Source organism: Coregonus clupeaformis, chromosome 40 (genome assembly GCF_020615455.1).
Source record: "Coregonus clupeaformis isolate EN_2021a chromosome 40, ASM2061545v1, whole genome shotgun sequence".
NCBI classification, from domain to species: domain Eukaryota; kingdom Metazoa; phylum Chordata; class Actinopteri; order Salmoniformes; family Salmonidae; genus Coregonus; species Coregonus clupeaformis.
This window is the reverse complement of record NC_059231.1, coordinates 18849599-18871997: the sequence shown is the minus strand read 5'-3', so window position 1 is coordinate 18871997 and position 22399 is coordinate 18849599. Positions and strand designations below refer to the sequence as shown.

General features: G+C 43.5%; 1 protein-coding gene across 6 annotated transcripts; it reads left to right on the top strand.

Annotated features, from left to right (window-relative positions):
- The first annotated feature begins 1174 nt into the window (after positions 1–1174).
- On the top strand, positions 1175–20979 carry LOC121554840 (ETS translocation variant 5-like). 6 transcript variants are annotated; one of them, XM_041868530.2, is made up of 13 exons: positions 1175–1306; positions 3994–4127; positions 4514–4604; positions 4784–4831; positions 5354–5404; positions 7265–7388; positions 13280–13588; positions 14776–15080; positions 16516–16578; positions 17054–17122; positions 18062–18231; positions 18448–18549; positions 18745–20979. In XM_041868530.2, exons 2-13 carry the CDS (start codon positions 4080–4082, stop codon positions 18964–18966), a joined length of 1602 nt encoding a protein of 533 aa, XP_041724464.1. In that variant the 5' UTR covers positions 1175–1306; positions 3994–4079; the 3' UTR covers positions 18967–20979. The 6 variants fall into 6 exon arrangements, with proteins under 6 accessions (XP_041724464.1, XP_041724463.1, XP_041724462.1 ...); XM_041868529.2 differs by having other exon boundaries at positions 18448–18555; XM_041868528.2 differs by having other exon boundaries at positions 4784–4843.
- The last annotated feature ends 1420 nt before the right edge of the window (positions 20980–22399 follow it).

Below are 22399 nucleotides of genomic sequence, written 5' to 3'. Positions count from 1 at the left end.
TTTATGTATGCACTAACTGTAAGTCGCTATGGATAAGAGCGTCAGCTAAATGACTAAAATGTAAATGTAAACACCAAAAAAAAAGATCACACTCAAAAATACAATATAAAATAATACGAAATAAAAGTAACAAATAATTAAAGAGCAGCAGTAAAAATAACAGTAGCGAGGCTATATACAGGGGGTACCGAGTTAATGTGCAGGGGCACCAGTTAGTCGAGGTAATATGTACATGTAGGTAGAGTTATTAAAGTGACTATGGAAATTGTCTGGGTAGCCATTTGATTAGATGTTCAGGAGTATATATCATATTAAATATTAAGGAGTAGAAGCTGTTTAGAAGCCTCTTGGACCTAGACTTGGCGCTCCGGTACGGTACGGTGCGGTAGCAGAGTGGACAGTCTATGACTAGGGTGGCTAGAGTATGACAATTTTTAGGCTTTCCTCTGACACTGTCTGGTATATAGGTGCTGGTTTTTTGTTGGTGTTATCTTTTACCAGATCCAATGTGTTTTATTCTCCTACATTCATTTAACATTTCCACAAACTTCAAAGTGTTTCCTTTCAAATGGTATCAAGAATATGCATATACTTTCTTCAGGTCCTGAGCTACAGGCAGTTAGATTTGGGTATGTCATTTTAGGCGAAAATTGTTAAAAAAGGGTCAGATCCTTAAGAGGTTAAAGTACCATTACAGCAGGAAAGCAGCTGTGCATAAACTGTGCCACATTCACTGTTCGCGTCATTTGAATATTCCCAGGATTAAATTATCAATTTGTGTAGATCCTGTTTCAAAATGACTAGCCTATCTGTCATTGGCAAAAACATACAAACACTTTGTTGAAGTGAAACTGTAACCGTAGGTTTGTAGATTTCAACTGTCTGTTATTAGCCTACCAGGTTATTACACAGCTGGCCCTTTAAATATCTCACAGCGGTGATGACTGAAAAAAAATGAATGAAACACAGCCATTCATTTAAAAATAAAAAATAGGACAGATCCACGTTTGACCATCTACGCTTCCATTGGTCCTTGAGCACTTCATATATAATTAATGCATTTATAATGCCCATTGGTTACTCACAAAATGGACAATGCCAACGAGCCAATGAGCGTGTGCCTCTGTGTACCACTCGAGCCCCAGGGAAAACCAAGCCATCATTAACTAAAAGCTCAGTCAAGTTTTGTGAGTCGGAGGGAACGCAGCATTTGATTACAGAACGGAGACATTTGTGTATTTTTTTGTTGTTGTGGATTTTGTATCGCGTTCTTTCCATACTGTAAAGGAATTGAAACGCGCACAGGGTGAGTAGCCTAAAATCTGAATGTTTTTTTTGTAATTTTGCCTGGATAGCCATCTGTGGCGATGGAATATCAATAAGTTTACGAGCGCCTGCAACAGCAAATCTAGAGCTCTGCCATGGGCGAAAACGGATCGCCATCTTTCTCCAAGAAAACATTTACTTTGGCAACCATCTTCTCTCGCTTTGTATTAAGTTGCGCCATGGACTATACACGTTTTTTAAAATTGTGCTGTGTAGTATTGTTCATTCTTTATCTGAGTCTGCATATTTCTTATCTCCGAGGTCGGTCGGCTGTTTCTGATTTTATGAATGGAGAGGTCAGGTTTTTTCTTCGCAGTGTTCCACACGGATCGAGTTTCACTTCATTAAAAAAGCAAGGGCCGGTGAAGGGGGGGGGGTGGTCGGTCGGATGTAATTCATCCGGGAGGGGGGGTGACGGTCGATCGGATGTAATTCATCAATTGTTTTGAACTAGCTAAGATCTATTGGGATATTTTTGCATTAACTATTGGGGAAAGAAATAGCGTTGCAAATACTATTTCAGTTTTTCTCAATAGGAGGCTTAATTTTCATCAGCAGTTTGCAATATAGGATGTAATTCATGAATTGCTTTGAACTAGCTAAGATTTAGTGGGATATTTTTGCATTAACTATTGGGGAAAGAAATAGCGTTGCAAATACTATTTCAGTTTTTCTCAATAGGAGGCTTGATTTTCATCGGCAGTTTGCAATATAGGCTATTGTCTTTTTTTTGCCTACAATTTTCCACTCGCTGCTTTTATATGCCAACTACCGATATTTTTCTCCAGATAATGATTTAACCAAAGATTGTTGGGTGTCCATTAATGGGAGTTACAGGATAGTTACTGTTTGGTGTAGCAGAGTATTTGACCAACCTTAACTTTGCCATACTAGCTTCGTTCTGGATTCGGCCAAACCTGTATCTTCTAAAATGTCGGTGTCCAGTTGCAGGTGCATGGTGCCTTTGCATTTTAGAAAATGCTCAGTTATTAAAATACATTATATACATTTTTTTGATTCCTGAAGTAATGCAACAATGTGTACGAGGCCATCTTGTCTATTTCAAAAATTATAGAATTGATCGAGACAGGTGAGTGTCATCATGACATAAGGCACTCTGGGGTGGACCCACCTGTCTCAATCAATGAGAGAAGATTTGAAATAGACAAGATGGCGTCGTACACATTGTTGGATTACTTCATGGAACAAAACATTGATATTTTAATAACTGAACATTTTCTAAAATGCAAACGCACCATGCAACTGGACACGGACATTTTAGAAGATACGTTTGACTGAATCCAGAACGAAGCTAGTATGGCAAGGTTAAGATTGGTCAAATTCTCTGCTTCACCAAACAGTACCTATCCTGTAACTCCCAGTAATGGATACCAAAAATATTTGGCTAAATTGCATTATCTGGAGTAACCATCTGTAGCTACGTTTAGGCTACAACAAGTTACATGATCAAACGTGGGAACTTTGTAGTTACATTTGGGAGAGGGGAATATAAAGCTATGTGATTTACATTTTAGTCATTTAGCAGAGGCTCGTATCCAGAGCGACTTAGTTAGAGTGCATACATTTTCATACTGGCCCCCCGTGGGAAACGAACCCACAACCCTGGCGTTGCAAGCGCCATGCTCTACCAACCTGCTACTTTGGATATATGGTCCATTGACAACGCCACTGTTTTCAAAACTTGGTTTTAAAATATTTGTCATGATTGTCCACTATTGGACTGGCATATTTTATGCATCAGTAAATACATATTTTCAATGTGTTGCTACTATGTGTCGCTTTAATGATTGACCAGCTGTAACTTTATTCGTCATCCATCAAGAGAATAAACGGCCATCAAGAGAATGAACGGGTGAAAGTATAGTGACTCGTGTAATGCTCGAGGAGGTTTGGAGACGAGGGCTAATCGCGTGGAGTGGAAGGGCATGATTTTACTACTAGTTTATTCCCAGCCCTTTCTCTTTGCCACTTTTCTGTCGGCCTTTACGTGCTATTGCACTTAACTTCACTATGCCCAGGGGATATGGCAGCTGTGCTAGATTTTATATTTAAAGGTCAGTATGAAACGAGTCACTTGCCTCAGTACGTAGAGGCATATTGTAACGAGACGTTTCTATTGGATTTATTTATAGACTGGCTTTTCTATGTTGTCTAATGTTCTTCAGTGACTAGTTTTTGAGTAATAAATAAATGACACGTGTGATCCATACAATACGGTGTCACCCATTGGCATCAAATGCCTCAAAGTATAGGGTTAAAGACTCATCCTTGAAGTTTTCCCCTGCGCAGTCTTAGCTGATTATGATTGCAGTCTCCTAATCGCCTGAACAGATGGCTGGCTTTGCCTTATGTAAGAGTTACATAAGTCACACAACTAGTGTATTTATGTTGTGCATGCAGGGCATGCTCTAAACCAGCATGTTCAGTTAAAAGAGCTGTTGTTGCAATAGGAAACAGTGTTGGGCAACAAGAGCAAGAGGAGGTGCGGGTTATATGGGTTCTGAAAGGTCTGTAGTGGGGTTCTGATAGGGCTGTAGTGAAGTGGCTGCTTGCTTACAGGTCTGTCTATATTAGGGAAAGAAACTGGATGACCGAGTACTCTAGCAGAGTTGAACTACTAACATATGTCTTTGTTTTTGTCCACAGTTGAACAGCTAGTACATATAGTGACTTTTGTGATATCGCTTTAAAGCGAATACCTTTTTCTGGGAACCTTTGAAGATCCGGATAACATGGATGGATTCTACGACCAGCAAGTCCCATTTATGGTCCCACCCAATGTAAGCATGCCCCTCATATCTTCATAGAAATATAATTACTAGAACTGTTGAATGGGAATGCCCATTATAATTATTCAATTTTTATGGTTCTTTATCAATCAGAAGCGTGGTTGTCATGGGCTCTGTTCCAATATCCAAACTTCCATACTGCTTGGAATGCAGAATCAGAATGTATTGGCCACGGATTCTAAAATGGTATTCTAGTATAGATATTCAAACAGAGCCATAGATTTAGGCTTGTCAACATTCCAACTAGATGTGATGTGACGTTCTCTCAAGAACATTTTGAGTCACACCAGAGGCATATATTTACATGTATACACGGCTCTGAGTCACACTAAACAGCTCTAACTAACAAGTTGGTTGTGTTTTCATCGTTGCATCAGAAATCTCATGTGGAGGAACCATACAGCAGACCAGTCATAGACAACAGGAAAAGGAAGTTTGTAGACACAGAACTCGCCCAGGACACGGAAGGTAATTGGACAACTTCTTTGTCACTCATTGCCCTTTGACATCAGCATGAGCCACCCGACACAACCATACTTTTGATTCCTATCATATTTAAAGTGGATTGTTAAAGTGCGATCTACCTACCATTCTGACATTGAACAGCAGTCCATAGGCTCAGTTTTAAAAATATTTGTATGTTTCAGACCTCTTCCAAGACCTCAGTCAGTTGCAGGAGATCTGGATTGCAGAAGGTGAGTTATCTAGTAAGTATACCACATAGTTGATACTGAATGCTTCCCCTTCCCTTGTCTGCTGAATTTCTTTCGATGTATTCTGTTGCTCTCAGCACAACCCGACAGCGCTTGCCCTCTGGTAGACATTGGTTATGTTAATTCAATTTCATCCATATCTAACGCCTTTGGAAAAGTAATACAATTCCCCTTGAAGTAGCTGTCGTCAATACAGGCAGAAAAATAAGGATAATCTTTGGAAAGAGTGTGGCCAAATGGAGGAAAATGTTTTGGATGATTGAATTGTGTTCCCAGATGGTTATTGAGATGCGTTGAGCAAGTGGGCAGATTGACCTAAAATGAGAATTTTGAAATATTCATGTTTTCTTTCTGTGCACTAAACTAGAGCAAAGTCCTGTAAATAAGCAACAGGCTCCTTTTGAATAAAGACATCAAAATGAGCTTGACAGTTCCAGTGTTGTTCACCCGGCGGAGGCCCAGTTAGTATCCACCTGTTTAACGCTCTCTTCTCTCCCTCCACAGCCCAGGTGCCTGATGACGAACAGTTTGTCCCGGATTTCCAGTCTGATAGCTGTGAGTACCTGAGATGTATTATTTATACCAGGTTGGGATGTTGAGGTGGCGTCAAGTTCCCCGACGCACACAATGTAGCAAGATCTGATCTTGGTACTGCTGCTGTGCTTGACTGAAAGACCTAGGCCTTCAGGATTACAGTGCTGCACTGAAAGAGCCATTTGCCCTCCAGTTTTATTAACTCAGTTCATTCTTTAAGTCTTTACTGGCTTCAGAATCTTTAAGATAACAAACCCTGATGATCACTCTCTCTTATTCTCCCGGTCTCTCTTTCTCGCTCGCTCTATCCAACCATCCTTAGAGGGATTTCATCCTGCCAGGGCCTGACGCCATTCTTCTTACCCTCAAACATCCCTCTATACTCTGGGAAGAGACTTTTCCCCCCTCCCATTTTGAGTTTAATCAGGCGATTGGCGTGGGGCATCACATGAGCCAAGCTCATAATCTGATTTCACACTTTCATGCACTCAAACTCAGCCTCTGGAGTGGGATGGATTCAAGCGGGTGGGCGTATCCAATGGAGTCCAAGTACACACAGCCCTTCTCTCGTCCCCTCTCCGACTCTGTACAGCTCCACCTCCCCCCATTTGTCTGCAGTGCACAGAGCCTTTTATATGGCAGCTAAGGGAAATATTTGAGTTATGTTCAGTGGAGCGTTTTATGGTCCCCCCTCTTTTACAGTTTGTTTTTGTCTGATGTGGTAGCAGAGACTGGGTGTGGTCGCTGGCATCTGTCTTTGTTAGTGGTTGGTGTTTTGGACCCCGATCTGCATGGTAGCCTAGCATACTGTAAATGACTGCGCTGCTGCAATATATTATTGAGGTTGCTGCTGTCACGTGTGTTTAGACAGTGAGGCCTATGCTGAGGTGTGTAGTAGGACTTGCTATAGTCTTCTCACAGTGAGGTGTCTGTGCAGTATAGTTCTTGACACAGCTGTTTGGGTGCATGTGTGAGCGTGCAGCATAGTGTGTTTAGCAGCGACCCCATAGCCAAACAGGGGCTAGGCTCTAACACAGGCTCTCTCTTCACCAGTCCCACGTGGCCCCTGCCCTGCCTTCAGTCATCCGTCACATGATAGCCAATGTGCTCCACACACTCTCCTCCTGCACTGCACTGTACTGAGCCTAGCCCTCCCATCATCTCAACCCCTGTCTAGGAGAGTGGGGTGGAAAGTGCCTTCATTTCCCATTCTTCATCTGTTTTCTGTCTCTCGCTCTCATTTGTTCCGTCTGAGGCAATACTACATGTGGCCCTGCTCTGGGCTTTTATAGCATGCATGCTCCGCTCACATGCCTATTGGTTCCCTGTCACCCCTCCCTTTACTGGTCCATCAGTTAGGGTGATGTGTCCAGCTCCTGTTACGCCTCTCGCCCGCGTATCCGATTTCACGGGCCCATTATGTGGCGCCGGAAATGGGAGCCGACGTGAGACTGGAGATCTAGTGGGCTAATGGTTACAGTGAGTGGAGGAAAATCATTGAGAATGGTTGAATTACGGCCACACTGAATCATAGGTATTGACCAGGGCTCCGCCTATTCCATATAGTGCGATACTTTTGACCAGAGCCCTATGGGTACCATTTGGGATGCAGCCTGGGTCCGTAATAGAAATCTGACGGGAGCGGACAGTGGTGATAGTATGATACTGATGGAGGTTTTCTATTGGGCTGCCAGCCGTGGTTAGGATGTGACATGGTGAAGTGGCTCACAGTGCTGGTTGGGGGAAGACAAGAGACTGTCAATGTCCATTCATTGAAAATGATGGAGGATATTGAATAAGCCCTGACTGTCTGCACTTCTGTTTTATAGGTTGATTTTAGGTAGAGCAGTTTTCTAATGTGTTGCCCCTCTCTCTTCTCAGTAACGTTTCATGGCCCCCCACCATCCAAGATTAAACGGGAACTGAGTCCTTCCAAAGAGAATTCTCCTTGTAGCCAGGACAGGAGTCCCATGCCGTACGGAGAGAAGTGCCTTTACAGCTACAGGTATGGACCATTTTTATTTATTTATATATACACACACTACATCCAGTCAAAAGTTTGGACACACCTACTCATTCAAGGGTTTTTCTTTATTTTTACTATTTTCTACATTGTAGAATAATAGTGAAGACATCAAAACTGAAATAACACATATGGAATCATGTAGTAACCAAAAAAGTGTTAAACAAATCAAAATATTTTATATTTGAGATTCTTCAAATAGCCACCCTTTGCCTTGATGACAGCTTTGCACATCCTTGGCATTCTCTCAACCAGCTTCATGAGGTAGTCACCTGGAATGCATTTAAATTGACAGGTTTGCCTTAAGTTAATTTGTGGAATTTCTTTCCTTCTAAATGTGTTTGAGCCAATCAGTTCTGTTGTGACGTGGTGGTGGGGGGGGCGCAATTTGGTAAAAGACCAAGTCCATATTATGGCAAGAAAAGCTCAAATAAGCAAAGAGAAACGACAGTCCATCATTACTTTAAGACATGAAGGTCAGTCAATCCGGAACATTTCAAGAACTTAAAAAATGTATTCAAGTGCAGTCGATAAAACCATCAAACGCTATGATGAAACTGGCTCTCAGGAGGACCGCCACAGGAAAGGAAGACACAGAGTTACCTCTGCTGCAGAAGATAAGTTCATTAGAGTTACTAGCCTCAGAAATTGCAGTCCAAATAAATGCTTGAGTTCAAGTAACAGACACATCTCAACATCAACTGTTCAGAGGAGACTGTGTGAATCAGGCCTTCATGGTCGAATTGCTGCAAAGAAACCACTACTAAAGGAGACCAATAAGAAGAGACCTGCTTGGGCCAAGAAACACGAGCAATGGACATTAGACCGGTGGAAATGTGGCCTTTGGTCTGGAGTGCTGTCATGTGAATTTCTATCTCTAATTCGACCTAAGCTTGAATCATTACCAGAGGTTGTAAGGCTCTGGTTTTAATCATCAATGATTCAAGGTCCATAACCACGGAGAAGGATTTTTTGTATGTTTATTCATGGGGAGAGCTCTCCCGCCAAAAACACAAACATACTGTTTTTATACCCCTTGACAAACAAAGGCACTATGTTCCTCCCACCTTTTAGGTGGCTTACTTAAACAGTTCCCGCCTTCCCCCTTGAATGGTTAGTACCGCCCCTCTGTTAGTGGGTTGACACTACATGATAATTCTAACATTTATACTGTGTTTGGGGTGAAATTCTTTAGTCATTATTCTTAAAATCCAAATTAATCTAACAAGTCCAAATTGGAGATTTGGTTCAAACCGCCGTGTCTTTGTGAGACGCAGTGTGGGTGAACGGAAGATCTCCGTGTTATGGCGTGGGGGTGCTTTGCTGGTGAAATTGTCTGATTTTATTTAGACTTCAAGGCACACTTAACCAGCATGGCTACCTCAGCATTCTGCAGCGATATGCCATCCCATCTGTTTTGGGCTTAGTGGGATTATCATTTAGTTTTTGAAGAGGACCGTGACCGAACACACCTCCAGGCGTGTGATGGTTTGGGTTGAGTCGGACCGCAGAGTGAAGGAAAAGCAGCCAAGTGCTCAGCATATGTGGGAAGGCCTTCAAGACTGTTGGAAAAGCATTCCAGGTGAAGCTGGTTGAGAGTATGCCAAGTGTGCAAAGCTGTCATCAAGTTAAAGGGTGGCTACTTTGAAGAATCTCAAATATGAAATATATTCTGATTTGTTTAACACTTTTTTTGGTTACTACGTGATTCAATATGTGTTATTTCATAGTTTTGACGTCTTCACTATTATTCTACAATATATTTAAAAACAAAAGAAAAACCCTTGAATGAGTAGGTGTCCAAACCTTTGACTGGTACTCTCTGTGTGTGTGTGTGTGTATATATATATATATATATATAAAATAAATTAGGAAGTTTACATACACCTTGCCAAATACATTTAAACTCAGTTTTTCAAAATTCCTGACATTTAATCCTAGTAAAAATTCCCTGTCTTAGGTCAGTTAGGAACAACACTTTATTTTAAGAATGTGAAATGTCAGAATAATAGTGATTTATTTTATTTAAGCTTTTATTTCTTTCATCACATTCCCAGTGGGTCAGAAGTTGATATGCACTCAATTAGAATTTGGTAGCATTGCCATTAAATTGTGTAACTTGGGTCAAATGTTTCGGGTAGCCTTCCACAAGCTTCCCACAATAAGTTGGGTGAATTTTGGCCCATTCCTCCTCAAAGAGCTGGTGTAACTGAGTCAGGTTTGTAGGCCTCCTTGCTCGCACACGCTTTTTCAGTTCTGCCCACACATTTTCTATAGGATTGAGGTCAGGGCTTTGTGTTGGCCACTCCAATACCTTGACTTTGTTGTCCTTAAGCCATTTTGCCACAACTTTGGAAGTCTGCTTGGGGTCATTGTCCATTTGGAAGATCCATTTGCGACCAAGCTTTAACTTCCTAACTGATGTCTTGAGATGTTGCTTCAATATATCCACATAATTTTCCTTCCTCATGATGCCATCTATTTTGTCAAGTGCACCAGTCCCTCCTGCAGCAAAGCACCCCCACAGCATGATGCTGCCACCCCCGTGCTTCACGGTTGGGATGGTGTTCTTCGGCTTGCAAGCCTTCCCCTTTTTCCTCCAAACATAACGATGGTCATTATGGTCTAACAGTTCTATTTTTGTTTCATCACACCAGAGGACATTTCTCCAAAAAGTATGATCTTTGTCCCCATGTGCAGTTGCAAACCGTAGTCTGGCTTTTTTATGGCGGTTTTGGAGCAATGGCTTCTTCCTTGCTGAGCTGCCTTTCAGGTTATGTCGATATAGGACTCGTTTTACTGTGGATATAGATACTTTTGTACCTGTTTCCTCCAGCATCTTCACAAGGTCCTTTGCTGTTGTTCTGGGATTGATTTGCACTTTTCGCACCAAAGTACGTTAATCTCTAGGAGACAGAACGCGTCTCCTTCCTGAGCGGTATGACGGCTGCGTGGTCCCATGGTGTTTATACTTGCGTACTATTGTTTGTACAGATGAACGTGGTACCTTCAGCCGTTTGGAAATTGCTCCCAAGAATGAACCAGACTTGTGGAGGTGTGTGTGTATGTATATATATATATATATTTATATATATATATATATATATATATATATATATATTTATTTTTTTCTGAGGTCTTGGCTGATTTCTTTGGGATTTTCCCATGTCAAGCAAGTTTGAAGGTAGGCCTTGAAATACATCCACAGGTACATCTCCAATTGACTCAAATGATGTCAATTAGCCTATCAGAATGTTCTAAAGCCATGACATCATTTTCTGGAATTTTCCAAGCTGTTTAAAGGCACAGTCAACTTAGTGTATGTAAACTTCTGACCCACTGGAATTGTGATACAGTGAAATAATCTGTCTGTAAACAATTGTTGGAAAAATTTACTTGTCATGCGCAAAGTAGATGTCCTAACCAACTTGCCAAAACGATAGTTTGTTAACAAGAAATTTGTGGAGCGGTTGAAAAACGAGTTTTAATGACTCCAACCTAAGTGTATGTAAACTTCCGACTTCAACTGTGTGTGTGTGTGCGTGTGTGTGTATATATACACACACACACACAGCTCTGTAAAAAATATATCTATATATGTGTGTACAGTTAGGGGGAAAAAAGTATTTGATCCCCTGCTGATTTTGTATGTTTGCCCACTGACAAAGAAATGATCAGTGGTCCTCTGTAGCTCAGCTGGTAGAGCACGGCGCTTGTAACGCCAAGGTAGTGGGTTCGATCCCCGGGACCACCCATACACAAAAATGTATGCACGCATGACTGTAAGTTGCGTTGGATAAAAGCGTCTGCTAAATGGCTTATTATTATTATTATTATTATCAGTGTATATAATTTTTATGGTAGGTTTATTTGAACAGTGAGAGACAGAATAACAACAAAAAATCCAGAAAAACGCATGTCAAAAATGAAAAGTATTTGACCCCCCCTCAATCAAAGATTTCTGGCTCCCAGGTGTCTTTTATACAGGTAACGAGCTGAGATTAGGAGCACACTATTAATGGGAGTGCTCCTAATCTCAGCTTGTTACCTGTATAAAAGACACCTGTCCACAGAAGCAATCAATTAATCAGATTCCAAACTCTCCACCATGGCCAAGACCAAAGAGCTCTCCAAGGATGTCAGGGACAAGATTGTAGACCTACACAAGGCTGGAATGGGCTACAAGACCATTGCCAAGCAGCTTGGTGAGAAGATGACAACAGTTGGTGCGATTATTCACAAATGGAAGAAACACAAGACTGTCAATCTCCCTCAGCCTGGGGCTCCATTCAAGATCTCACCTTGTGGAGTTGCAATGATCATGAGAACGGTGAGGAATCAGCCCAGAACTACACAGGAGGATCTTGTCAATAATCTCAAGGCAGCTTGGACCATAGTCACCAAGAAAACAATTGGTAACACACTACGCCGTGAAGGACTGAAATCCTGCAGCGCCCGCAAGGTCCCCCTGTGGACGGGGCCATGTACCGTCAAATCTTGGGTGAGAATCTCCTTCCCTCAGCCAGGGCATTGAAAATGGGTCGTGGATGGGTATTCCAGCATGACAATGACCCAAAACACACGGCCAAGGCAACAAAGGAGTGGCTCAATAAGAAGCACATTAAGGTCCTGGAGTGGCCTAGCCAGTCTCCAGACCTTAATCCCATAGAAAATCTGTGGAGGGAGCTGAAGGTTCGAGTTGCCAAACGTCAGCCTCAACCTTAATGACTTGGAGAAGATCTGCAAAGAGTTTGTCAGTGGGCTAACGTACAAAATCAGCAGGGGATCAAATACTTTTTTCCCTCACTGTATGTATATATGTATGTGTGTGTGTATATATACGTGTGTACAGACACAAAAAAAAGTATTTGATCCCCTGCTGTTTTTTTACGTTTGCCCACTGACAAAGAAATGATCAGTCTATAATTTTAATGGTAGGTTTATTTGAACAGTGAGAGACAGAATAACAACAAAGAAATCCAGAAACTCATGTCAAAAATGTTATGAATTGATTTGCATTTTAATGAGGGAAATAAGTATTTGGCCCCCTCTCAATCAGAATGATTTCTGTCTCCCAGATGTCTTTTATACAGGTAATGAGCTGAGATTTAAAGGGAGTGCTCCTAATCTCAGCTTGTTACCTGTATAAAAGACACCTGTCCACAGAAGCAATCAATCAATCAGATTCCAAACTCTCCACCATGGCCAAGACCAAAGAGCTCTCCAAGGATGTCAGGGACAAGATTGTAGACCTACACAAGGCTGGAATGGGCTACAAGACCATCGCCAAGAAGCTTGGTGAGAAGGTGACAACAGTTGGTGCGATTATTCGCAAATGGAAGAAACACAAAAGAACTGTCAATCTCCCTCGGCCTGGGGCTCCATGCAAGATCTCACCTCGTGGAGTTGCAATGATCATGAGAACGGTGAGGAATCAGCCCAGAACTACACAGGAGGATCTTGTCAATAATCTCAAGGCAGCTTGGACCATAGTCACCAAGAAAACAATTGGTAACACACTACGCCGTGAAGGACTGAAATCCTGCAGCGCCCGCAAGGTCCCCCTGCTCAAGAAAGCACATATACAGGGCCGTCTGAAGTTTGCCAATGAACATCTGAATGATTCAGAGGAGAACTGGGTGAAAGTGTTGTGGTCAGATGAGACCAAAATCGAGCTCTTTGGCATCAACTCAACTCGCTGTGTTTGGAGGAGGAGGAATTATATGTATGTGTGTATATATATGTATATGTCTGTGTGTGTGTGTGTATAAATATATACATATACACATTACATCACATTACCTTTCACCACACTGACATAAGAGCCCAGGATTCTTGCTTTCTGTCTGACCGGTCTGTCTCTCCCTCCACAGTGCCTATGAGAGAGAACCTAGTGGGGGCTATAAGCCATTGACCCCTCCCTCTACACCCGTGTCACCATGCAACTCTACCAACACCCCAGGGACACACCCACTCAGCCAGCAGACTCCTCCCCCTCATCAAATACCCAATCAGAACCAGACGCAAGGGCCACACCCCCTGCAGCACGTGCAGCCTGACAACCAAGAAGTTGGCCCAGCTCACAACCAGCAGAGGACACTCCCCCTCCAGAGCCCGCCCTACGCAGTGCCCTGCCCCTCCTCACTCCTCATTCAGGATGGTACCTACAGCTCTGAACACAGGTGATTGGTCCTAACACCTCTCACCCAATCACATCAGTCAGACTCCGAGTTAGGTTAACTGTATACAATGCTATCCTTTCAAGTCTTGAAGGTTCTGAAGAAGGCCGAAACGTCAATCTTTTAAACGTGTCTAATAAAAGTGCGTATTTTTATGGTGAGCGAGCGTTGCGCCTTTTCCTGTCCAATGATGTCAACACATTTTTAGGTTGCTTATCTGCTCACGTTGGTTGAGCACCTTCTACTTCTTAACAAGTCTTGAAGGTGAGAGCCTGAGGCTAGGCTTACTGGTATAGGAGTTTATCATGAGAAACCGTGTCAGAGGTGTTAGCCTATACGATTATATGAGATGAACGTCCAACATTGGTCAACAGGTGAATGACTCCATCCAGATGTTTACTAACATTCTAACTAATGAGCCTGTCTGTATAGATGACCCCTGACCCTAGGTTAACCTCTCTAAATGTACACATCCATCGCACTAAGACAGGAGTTCATGTTTCCATTGCACTCTGAGACACCGTGCCATTTTAAACGCCAAGACCAGTGGAGACTATCAGGCTTTGTGCCCCTATGTTGAGGAAAGGTCCAACGGTTGGTAGCGTGTGCTGGCATCATGACTGACGGACTCCTCTTTGGGAGACTGTCTAAACCTGACCCCCATGGGAACGACCCACCGCCCCCGTCACCCCACCTGTGACAGGACTCCTGATGGGATGTGTTGGAACGCAGGGCATGTCATCACCAGCCAGTAATGTGGAATCTGTGTGTAGCCAGAAGCCATTGACCTTGTCTCTGTCTTACTGTCAGTGGAGGATCTTTTTATACCTGCTAGCTATTGACACCTGCCCCCAGTATCTCATTTACAGCTTATATTCGCTAAGTGAGTACATTTGGCTCCTGCATGTGTGCCTTGCGTCTTGGTCTAAAGCTGGACGCTCAGTAGTTCATCAATGGTTGAAGACTCTTACTCGCATTTACTGTAAATGTATGTCTCTTATATTAAAACAGTTTTCATCAACAGTTTCCATTCACTTTAAAACTGAAATGTTTTTAAGCTACAGTTTTCATCAATAGCCATCAGTAGTTCAAGAGTCTAATGAACGGTCATTCAATCTCTCTGTTCAAACATTTGTTTATAGGAACAGTTTTCATCCACCTACCTTCTCCCATGTCTTCCTCCACCCTAGGTTCCAGAGGCAGATGTCGGAGCCATGTCTACCCTTCCCTCCCTCTGAGAGCCAGACTCGCTCTCAGTTCCTGCCCCAGCAGCAGGCCACCAGCCGCAGCACCCTGCCCAGGGACGGGAGGCCCCCCTACCACCGCCAGATGTCTGAGCCCCTGGTCCCTGGTCCCGTGCCTCCACCCAGCTTCAAGCAGGAGCTGCTGGACCCTCGCTACACCGAGCAGGGTGTCCCCTCCATGGGCCCCCCTCAGTGTGCCTTCCACCCCATGGCCATCAAGCAGGAGCCCCGGGACTTCTGCTTCGACTCTGGTAAGTGGCTGGCTACCTTCAGGCTGCTCTGGATCGGTTGGTTACACTACAGAGGCTTGGGTCATAAGTTTATAGCTGACCCACAGGGTTGTCATGGGGTTTGAGGGGTGTGAGTCTTGACATTGGTTCCTATTCTCTGTTGGATTGGTGGAAACATGAGGTTCCACCATATTTATTCCACCATTCCTTTCTTTTCATAAAGGGGAGTGAACAAGTGCACCCTTAGGACAAAAGGAAAGCGAAACAGGACACAACCTTGGGCCTCTCTGATGCAGGTTGCTGTCCTAGGAGAGTTAGTCTAGTCCCCTCCAGCCAGGCTGCATGTGAGCAGACTGGTTAGAGGGTGGGGAATGTGCCCGTCCCTGTTGATTTTGCTCGCTGGCACGCGGCTGTTAGTTTTAGCGCGGCAAATCCCAGAACCATGAACAAACACAACCGTGTAGACCCTCTCTCCTCACACCGGCCTGCGTCAGCACTCGTAACACACACACACACACACACACACGACCGTGTCATTTCCAAATACGACAGTCACTCTGCTCTCTGACAGTCAGGCCAGTAAAGATGGGTCTCTTAGCGCGGCTTGAGCCTCAGCAGAGGGGAAAGCAAATGGGTCAGTCATCCCCAAGCCCAGCCACAGACAAACCTACTTCACTAGTATAGGGCTACCTAGAATAGATTTGGGCCACTACGCTGTGTTTAGAGGGTGCTAGAATGCAAGTATGAACACTACAAGGATGCTCCTCAACCAACTACATTGAGATTTACACTGAAATGAATCCAGTAGACTTATACAGATTGACTTATTGCCAGATGTCCTCGTCCAGATAGAAACACTACCTAGAAGTAATCCCACCAGAGAAGAGGAGTACAATTCTGTTGACTTTTTATCTCGATGCCCACGCACCCCAGCTGTTGTCCCTCTTCTGCCACCAACTCCCACCTTTCCTTCCCTCCTCCCAGGCCAGCTTTGCGCTGTCCCTCTCTCATTCTACCTCAGCTTTATGATTGGGAGGTCAGTGATGTAATGCCAAATCCTCTTAGCTTCTTACAACCTATAAATACATAAGTCAGCATAAAGGTCCACTGGCCCAGCCTCTGTCTCTCTCTGGATGGATGTATATGAGCTAAACCAGTAGCCACCGTAGTCGCATCACACTTTTGTCTCTCCTGGTAGGGACGGCTCGCCAGATAATTGATGCGTCTGAAATTGCAGCCTATTCCCAATATAGTGCACTACTTTTGAGATGGAACATATCCCAACCACATGCAGTAAATGAATACTGCTTGTATGTATGATCTCCTTTTACTAGCGTGCAAGCAGAGCAGCATTCTAAATTTACTGGTGTCAGAGGTTGATGTTGATACGTTGTGTTTATGGGAAAGTGAAGAGCTGTCAGTGTAACTAACCTGTCTCGTCCTCCCTCTGTTACAGAAGTGCCTATCTGTCAGTCTACATTTGGAAGAGCAGGGACCTTCTACCAAAACAACCATGAAAGTAAGTGTCCATTCCCCCCCCCCCATCTTAGCAGTGGCATGTTTCAAGTTTATTCCTCTGTAATAAATACACAGGCAATCCTACTCATCAGAGCTCTCGCAATAAAAAAACGTTACAAGGGCTTACTAGTAGCTGTTGACCCTCTAGTTGTGACTTATTGAGCGGTTATAAAGTGCTGCATGGTTGGAGAATAGGACATGCCGGAAGGTAGAGGTCAACATTAGAATGACGTCTCTCGGGATGATGCATCTATCAATGAGGTTTTCACTGTGAGCATTTCAACACCGCTCAGCAGCACTGCTGCCTGCATAATGTTAGCACAACAGAATTTTCCACTCTTGGGAAGCTGCCCGGCTATATTGCTTTGTGAGCAGTTTAGTCCCCCTGGAATATAGTAGCTGACCTCCACAGCAAAATGTAGGCCATATTCCCACCCCCTCCCTGGCTAGCTAATCTCTTTCTCTCCCAATCACAGGTTTCTCCTTTGACAGAGAGCCTCACCTGTACTATGACGATACCTGCGTGGTTCCTGACAGACTTGAAGGTAAGAAAGACTACATTAAGAACAGGTTTGTCCCATCCTTGGGCCGGGGGAGAGCTTTTTGAGCAGCATGGTGTTCATCCCGTCCTTGGGTGGAGAGCTTTACAAGCAGCACAGAGGAGACTCAGTCTCTACTCAGCAGCTGACAGCATGTGAAAGGACAGGATTATTAGTATGTCTGTTGCATCACTGACTAGAGAGAGGAGAACTGTAGAAAGTCTGCTTTGAGCAGCAGAGATGGCAGGCGGGTGTAAAATGAGTAGCCTGCCTCCCTTCAGTCCACAGCTCATAGGAATGTCTCACCACACTGTAGTGGAGTACAGTCAGGCAGGCTGGGACCAAAAATGGGCCCTGGCATTTCTAACACGCTGGTTTGTTATTTTGTTCTTGAGTCCCCCACACGGACCATTTCTTCCCTTGATTCCCCGATTTATTAGCCAGATAATGATCATTTTGCTCCAAAAACCCAAGTTAGACATGCCCGCTAGGCAAAAAAATGTGTGATTTGGGGGGGATCGATAGTCAAAACTATCATATCATTTTTGCGCTAGTTGACTGTACCTACACTAAAACTCCAATATTTTTCCTTCATAGCTTGTTCTCCTTTTAAAATAGGGAGCCAATTTGTTATCAGCACTTATTTCCATGACTGATCAAAAATAATTTTCTCATGGCTCTTGTCCCTCTGCAGCAGACGTGGTGAGCAATATGTTCAGACAATGGAATGGCAATAAAATCACAGTATTGAATCGCAATACATATAGAATCGGGAGAATCGCAATAAATATATTGTATCGGCACCTTAGTATCGTGATAATAGTGAGGTCCCTGGCAAAACCCAACCCTGTAAAAAATTGACCAGCCCATCTGGCATTTGCCCGACATGCTAGCTGGCCAGGCCGCCCCTGAGTACATTGCTCACTCTCCCCCCCACCACCACAGGGAAGGTCAAGCAGGAGCCATCAGTGTACCGTGACGGCCCGCCCTACCAGCGGCGCGGCTCTCTGCAGCTCTGGCAGTTTCTGGTCACCCTATTGGACGACCCGGCCAACGGTCACTTCATTGCCTGGACAGGCCGGGGCATGGAGTTCAAACTCATTGAGCCAGAAGAGGTCAGTTGTTGAAATAGTTTTTTCATTGATAAACATGACAGATTCTGGGATTTGAAGAGATCTCTTACAATTACTTTTTTTAGAGGTCAGTTCCTTACCCTGGTCCTAGTAGTAGTTCAGGACATTAAAAGTTGGTGTACTCATTCAATCACTATTTGTTTTTTGTTTTTAAGACATCAGGCAATGTGACTGAATTAGTATTTTCTGTCTCTTCAGGTGGCTCGCCGCTGGGGCATCCAGAAGAACAGGCCAGCAATGAACTACGACAAGCTGAGTCGTTCTCTGCGCTACTACTATGAGAAGGGAATCATGCAGAAGGTAAAGGCAGGTTCACCCTTTCTATCCTTCCCCATTTCTCCTCAGAAACAGCCTGATGCTTCCTTGGCTCATTTGAATACAACCTTGGAGGGTGATGCAGCCATAGAGATGCATATTATATCATGTTAAACTATTGTGTTCTATTTGATTCTGTGGGTCTAACTAACTTGTTCTTCTCCGATTGGTCTATTCCAGGTTGCTGGCGAGAGGTATGTGTACAAGTTTGTGTGCGACCCTGAGGCCCTGTTCTCAATGGCCTTCCCTGACAACCAGAGGCCCAGCCTGAAGGCCGACCCAGACAGCCTGCCCTGCGTTGGGGTGGACGACGACACCCTACCCCTCACCCACTACGACAAGAACACCCCTTACCTGGTGGACTCTGGGGAGCAGTGTGTAGGTCTGCCCTACGGGTACTGACACACCTGCTACTGCTCCTAAACCCAACCCAGAGATCAAGCTCAGACGGCTGAGGCTGAGCTAGAAACTGGATCAAACCAAACCTGAACCCGAAACCTCCCTCTCGCCGCTAAGTTACTCCTCCGATTCTGCCCACTTACAGATTAACTTAACCCTCCCCCTAAAATGACTGAGGAGAAACCTGCACCAACCACCTTCCTTGGCATCATCTATAGTACCAAGAGAGAGGTGGAAGTGAGGGTGGAATGGACTCCAGTGGCTCCGCCAACTCTCAAGGCGAATTGGCGTTGTTGCGAAGGAGACGAAGTGGAAGTTATGATGGGCCAGGGGCCGTGTTATGATGACAACATGCCGGAGGACTGACCGATAGATCTCTCCGTGTAGACTGCAAGAATTGTAACAGTTCTGATTTTTGACAATCTGCTTTTTCTAAAAGAGTAAAATAAGTATATTAAAAGTTAATTCTGACAAAAACATTATCTATAAATACAGCGCTAGTCTGTAGTTGCCTTTTTGGTCCCACATAATTATTTATTTTTCTGCTACATATGAACGATAAGATCTGTGTAAGCAAGGGCTTTGATTTGCAAAAAAATAAAACAAATAGTAAAATAGATAAATCTATATCTCTCTCTAAACCCACAGACCTGTTGGTTTCTGTAGACTTGGTATAGAAATGTATGCTGGCTATTCTAAATTGCTTAAGGATTTAGACGTAGTAGGACTCTAACCCACTGGGACATTCTGTTGTTTCAGAATAGATGGATGGATTCCTCAGACCAGAGGCCTACGTTTTTGTGTTTAATGCCGGCCCGGCTGTGTTATCTAGTGGAATGAATGAATGTTTGTGCTGGGCTAGCTAAGGTTACCTGTGAGGAGCCAGACTAGCTCCGAGGACTGTGCCTGCGTCTGAAGTGACCCTATACACTACTTTACAAAGCCAATGTGGCTCTGGTCAAAAGTAGTGCACTATATAGGGAATAGGGTTTCATTTAGGGTGCAGACTGTCTGGTCCATTCTCATTTATACTGACACTCTACACAATTGTATTTTTTTCATAAACTCTACTTGTATTGCCTAATAGTTGTAACTAATCAGCGCTCTGCCTCCCCAAAAACAAAATGCCCTGCAGGAATCTTTTTTTCATTTTCCAAAAGGGACACCTCGGTCAATATTTTCCCCAGAGATTTTTAATTTATACACGCCTAAAGTTATAAAAAGGTTATAATAATATTTTTTATTTTATTGGGTGCTTGATGTTTCCTAGGCAGTCAGTGTACTAGTTTCTTAGATGCACCAGGATGGCATCTTTCAGGACATTGCATGCGAAGGTGTGAGATTCTACACCTTTCCCTGGAGTCCTCTTTCTGCCAATCGCAGGTTGTCAACAAGAGACCCCTGCTTCTCTTTGCATGACGGTATATTCAAACAAACTGTCCACTAACATATGGCTTTCCTCTACTCTGGACAAACAAGACACATTGTGAAAGTTCTCTGCATTTTGTTTGTTTCTTAAATGGGGGGGGACAAACTTATATAAATATATATTTTTGCTAAGTCTGCATCTGTTTTGATTTGATTGTATAAGCCTGTATAGTTCTGTCTATAACATATGTATCCCAGTGACACGATTATTACTGCAGATAGTTTTTCTTTAGAGGCCATTTTTGGTGAATGGAATGGTAGGATAAAGAACGAGAAAATAGTATTGGTTATAAAGGGGTAGTGTGGGAGCATCCCAAATGGTACCCTACTCCCTATATAGTGCACTACTTTTTGAAAAGAGCACTATGTGCCCTGGTCAAAAGTAGTGCACCATATAGGGAGTAGGGTGCCAATTCAGACGTTCTCTCAATTAAGAAATGTGAGTATCCACCTCTAGTCTCTACCCTGACCTAGGGTTGTCTGAACCTGTATAGGCTTCACCTTCTCTCCCTCTTCACAACGTGTACCTTACACTGCTGAGTTTATAATGATCTGTACTGGGTACAATAAACTGTCCTTTCTGCTTCACTTCCTGTGGTCTGGTCTGTTTCCTCATTCCCTGTTCCCTGCTCCTCCTCATCCTTACACACAGGTTGCGTTACCAAATGTCACCTTATTCCCTATAGTGCACTACTTTTATCCAGGGTCCTGGTCAACAGTAGTGCACTATATAGGGAATAGGGTGCCATTTGGGACAAAGTCTGCTGATGTTCTGCACTGAAGGTCGCTGTGCTTGGCTTTGCTAATTATTGACAAGTCACAAGCTGCTTTTTTTTTCTTCTCCTGTTTTGATATTTCCTTTGTTAAAGATTAGTCTACTCTCCCATTGCAAATGGTTGTTTTTATGTATGCACGGTGCTGCAATAAAAATTCCCCCACAGAGAATGTCTTCATCTTAAAGTAAAATGAGGGCAGTGAGATTGTTTGGCTTTTTTTTTTTTTTTTTAGGCTGGCATGATGACCTGTCCGAAGGATTCTTGGAAGTCGTCATTTTATTTTTCCTCAAGCAGGCTAGTTTTAACTCTGCGTAGGAGTTGAACATCCCCTGAGCCGGTACAAGGACCAACATTAGCTGCTGTTCAACTAAATGCATTTTCATGAGTTGGTTTACAATACAGTATTCTTGAAAATACCATATTTTTAGATACAGTACTAGCATATTCATGTCATATTTGTATATTATGATGCAGTAAAAAAGTCAACCTGCCAATATGTAGCAAGAATGCAACCTGTGTATTAAATATTTATATGAATTAAAGATTCATGCTTTCCTCAGTCGAGTGTAAAAGCTCACTAGGATTACATGGAGCTGTTCAGGACAGAGGAGTGATTTACAGATAGTGATTCTGTTACTAATACTACCTTTTCAACAGAGACCAACCATAAACTACAGCTTGTCTACTTCAGTAAGGAATGCATCAGAAGAGAGAGAAAGTTTTAAACAAGAGCTCCCTTCACCACCACCACTGTGCATTCAATGGTACGGTTGGTGGAATCTTATCCATTTGCCTGTATGTTCGCTAGCTACTGACTGTTGATGGAAGCCCTCTGAACCTGTCCAGTTTTCCAGTGCTCTTTCAAAGCTCAGTGTGTCAGTGCCAGAGATGGGTAGGCCCGCCATCACTTGTCTGGCTCGCTTCTCTCACACTATCTCTTCATCTCTCTCTCTCGCTTAATCTCCATCGATTGGCAGAGAGAAGAGTGCTTCTCAATGCTGTTAAAGGCCCCAGTGGGACTCACACAGCCCTGACATCAACTGCATCTGGACAGCTAGTGGGGTTGGCTGGAGAGCCCATTGTGTTTGCATCCCAAATGGCACCCTATTCCCTATATAGAGCACTGCTTTTGACCAGGGCCTGTAGGGAATAGGGGCCATTTGGGACGCTAACTGTGAGTCTGCCTACCCTGATGGTATGGAGCATCACTCAGTCACAACTGATGTTTATTT

Coding starts and splice junctions, on each gene's coding strand:
- LOC121554840 (XM_041868527.2), top strand. CDS start 4,080: ATGGATGGATTCTACGACCAGCAAGTCCCATTTATGGTCCCACCCAAT. Junction 4,605..4,783: donor ACTCGCCCAGGACACGGAAG/GTAATTGGACAA, acceptor TGTATGTTTCAG/ACCTCTTCCAAGACCTCAGT. Junction 13,589..14,775: donor ACCTACAGCTCTGAACACAG/GTGATTGGTCCT, acceptor CCTCCACCCTAG/GTTCCAGAGGCAGATGTCGG.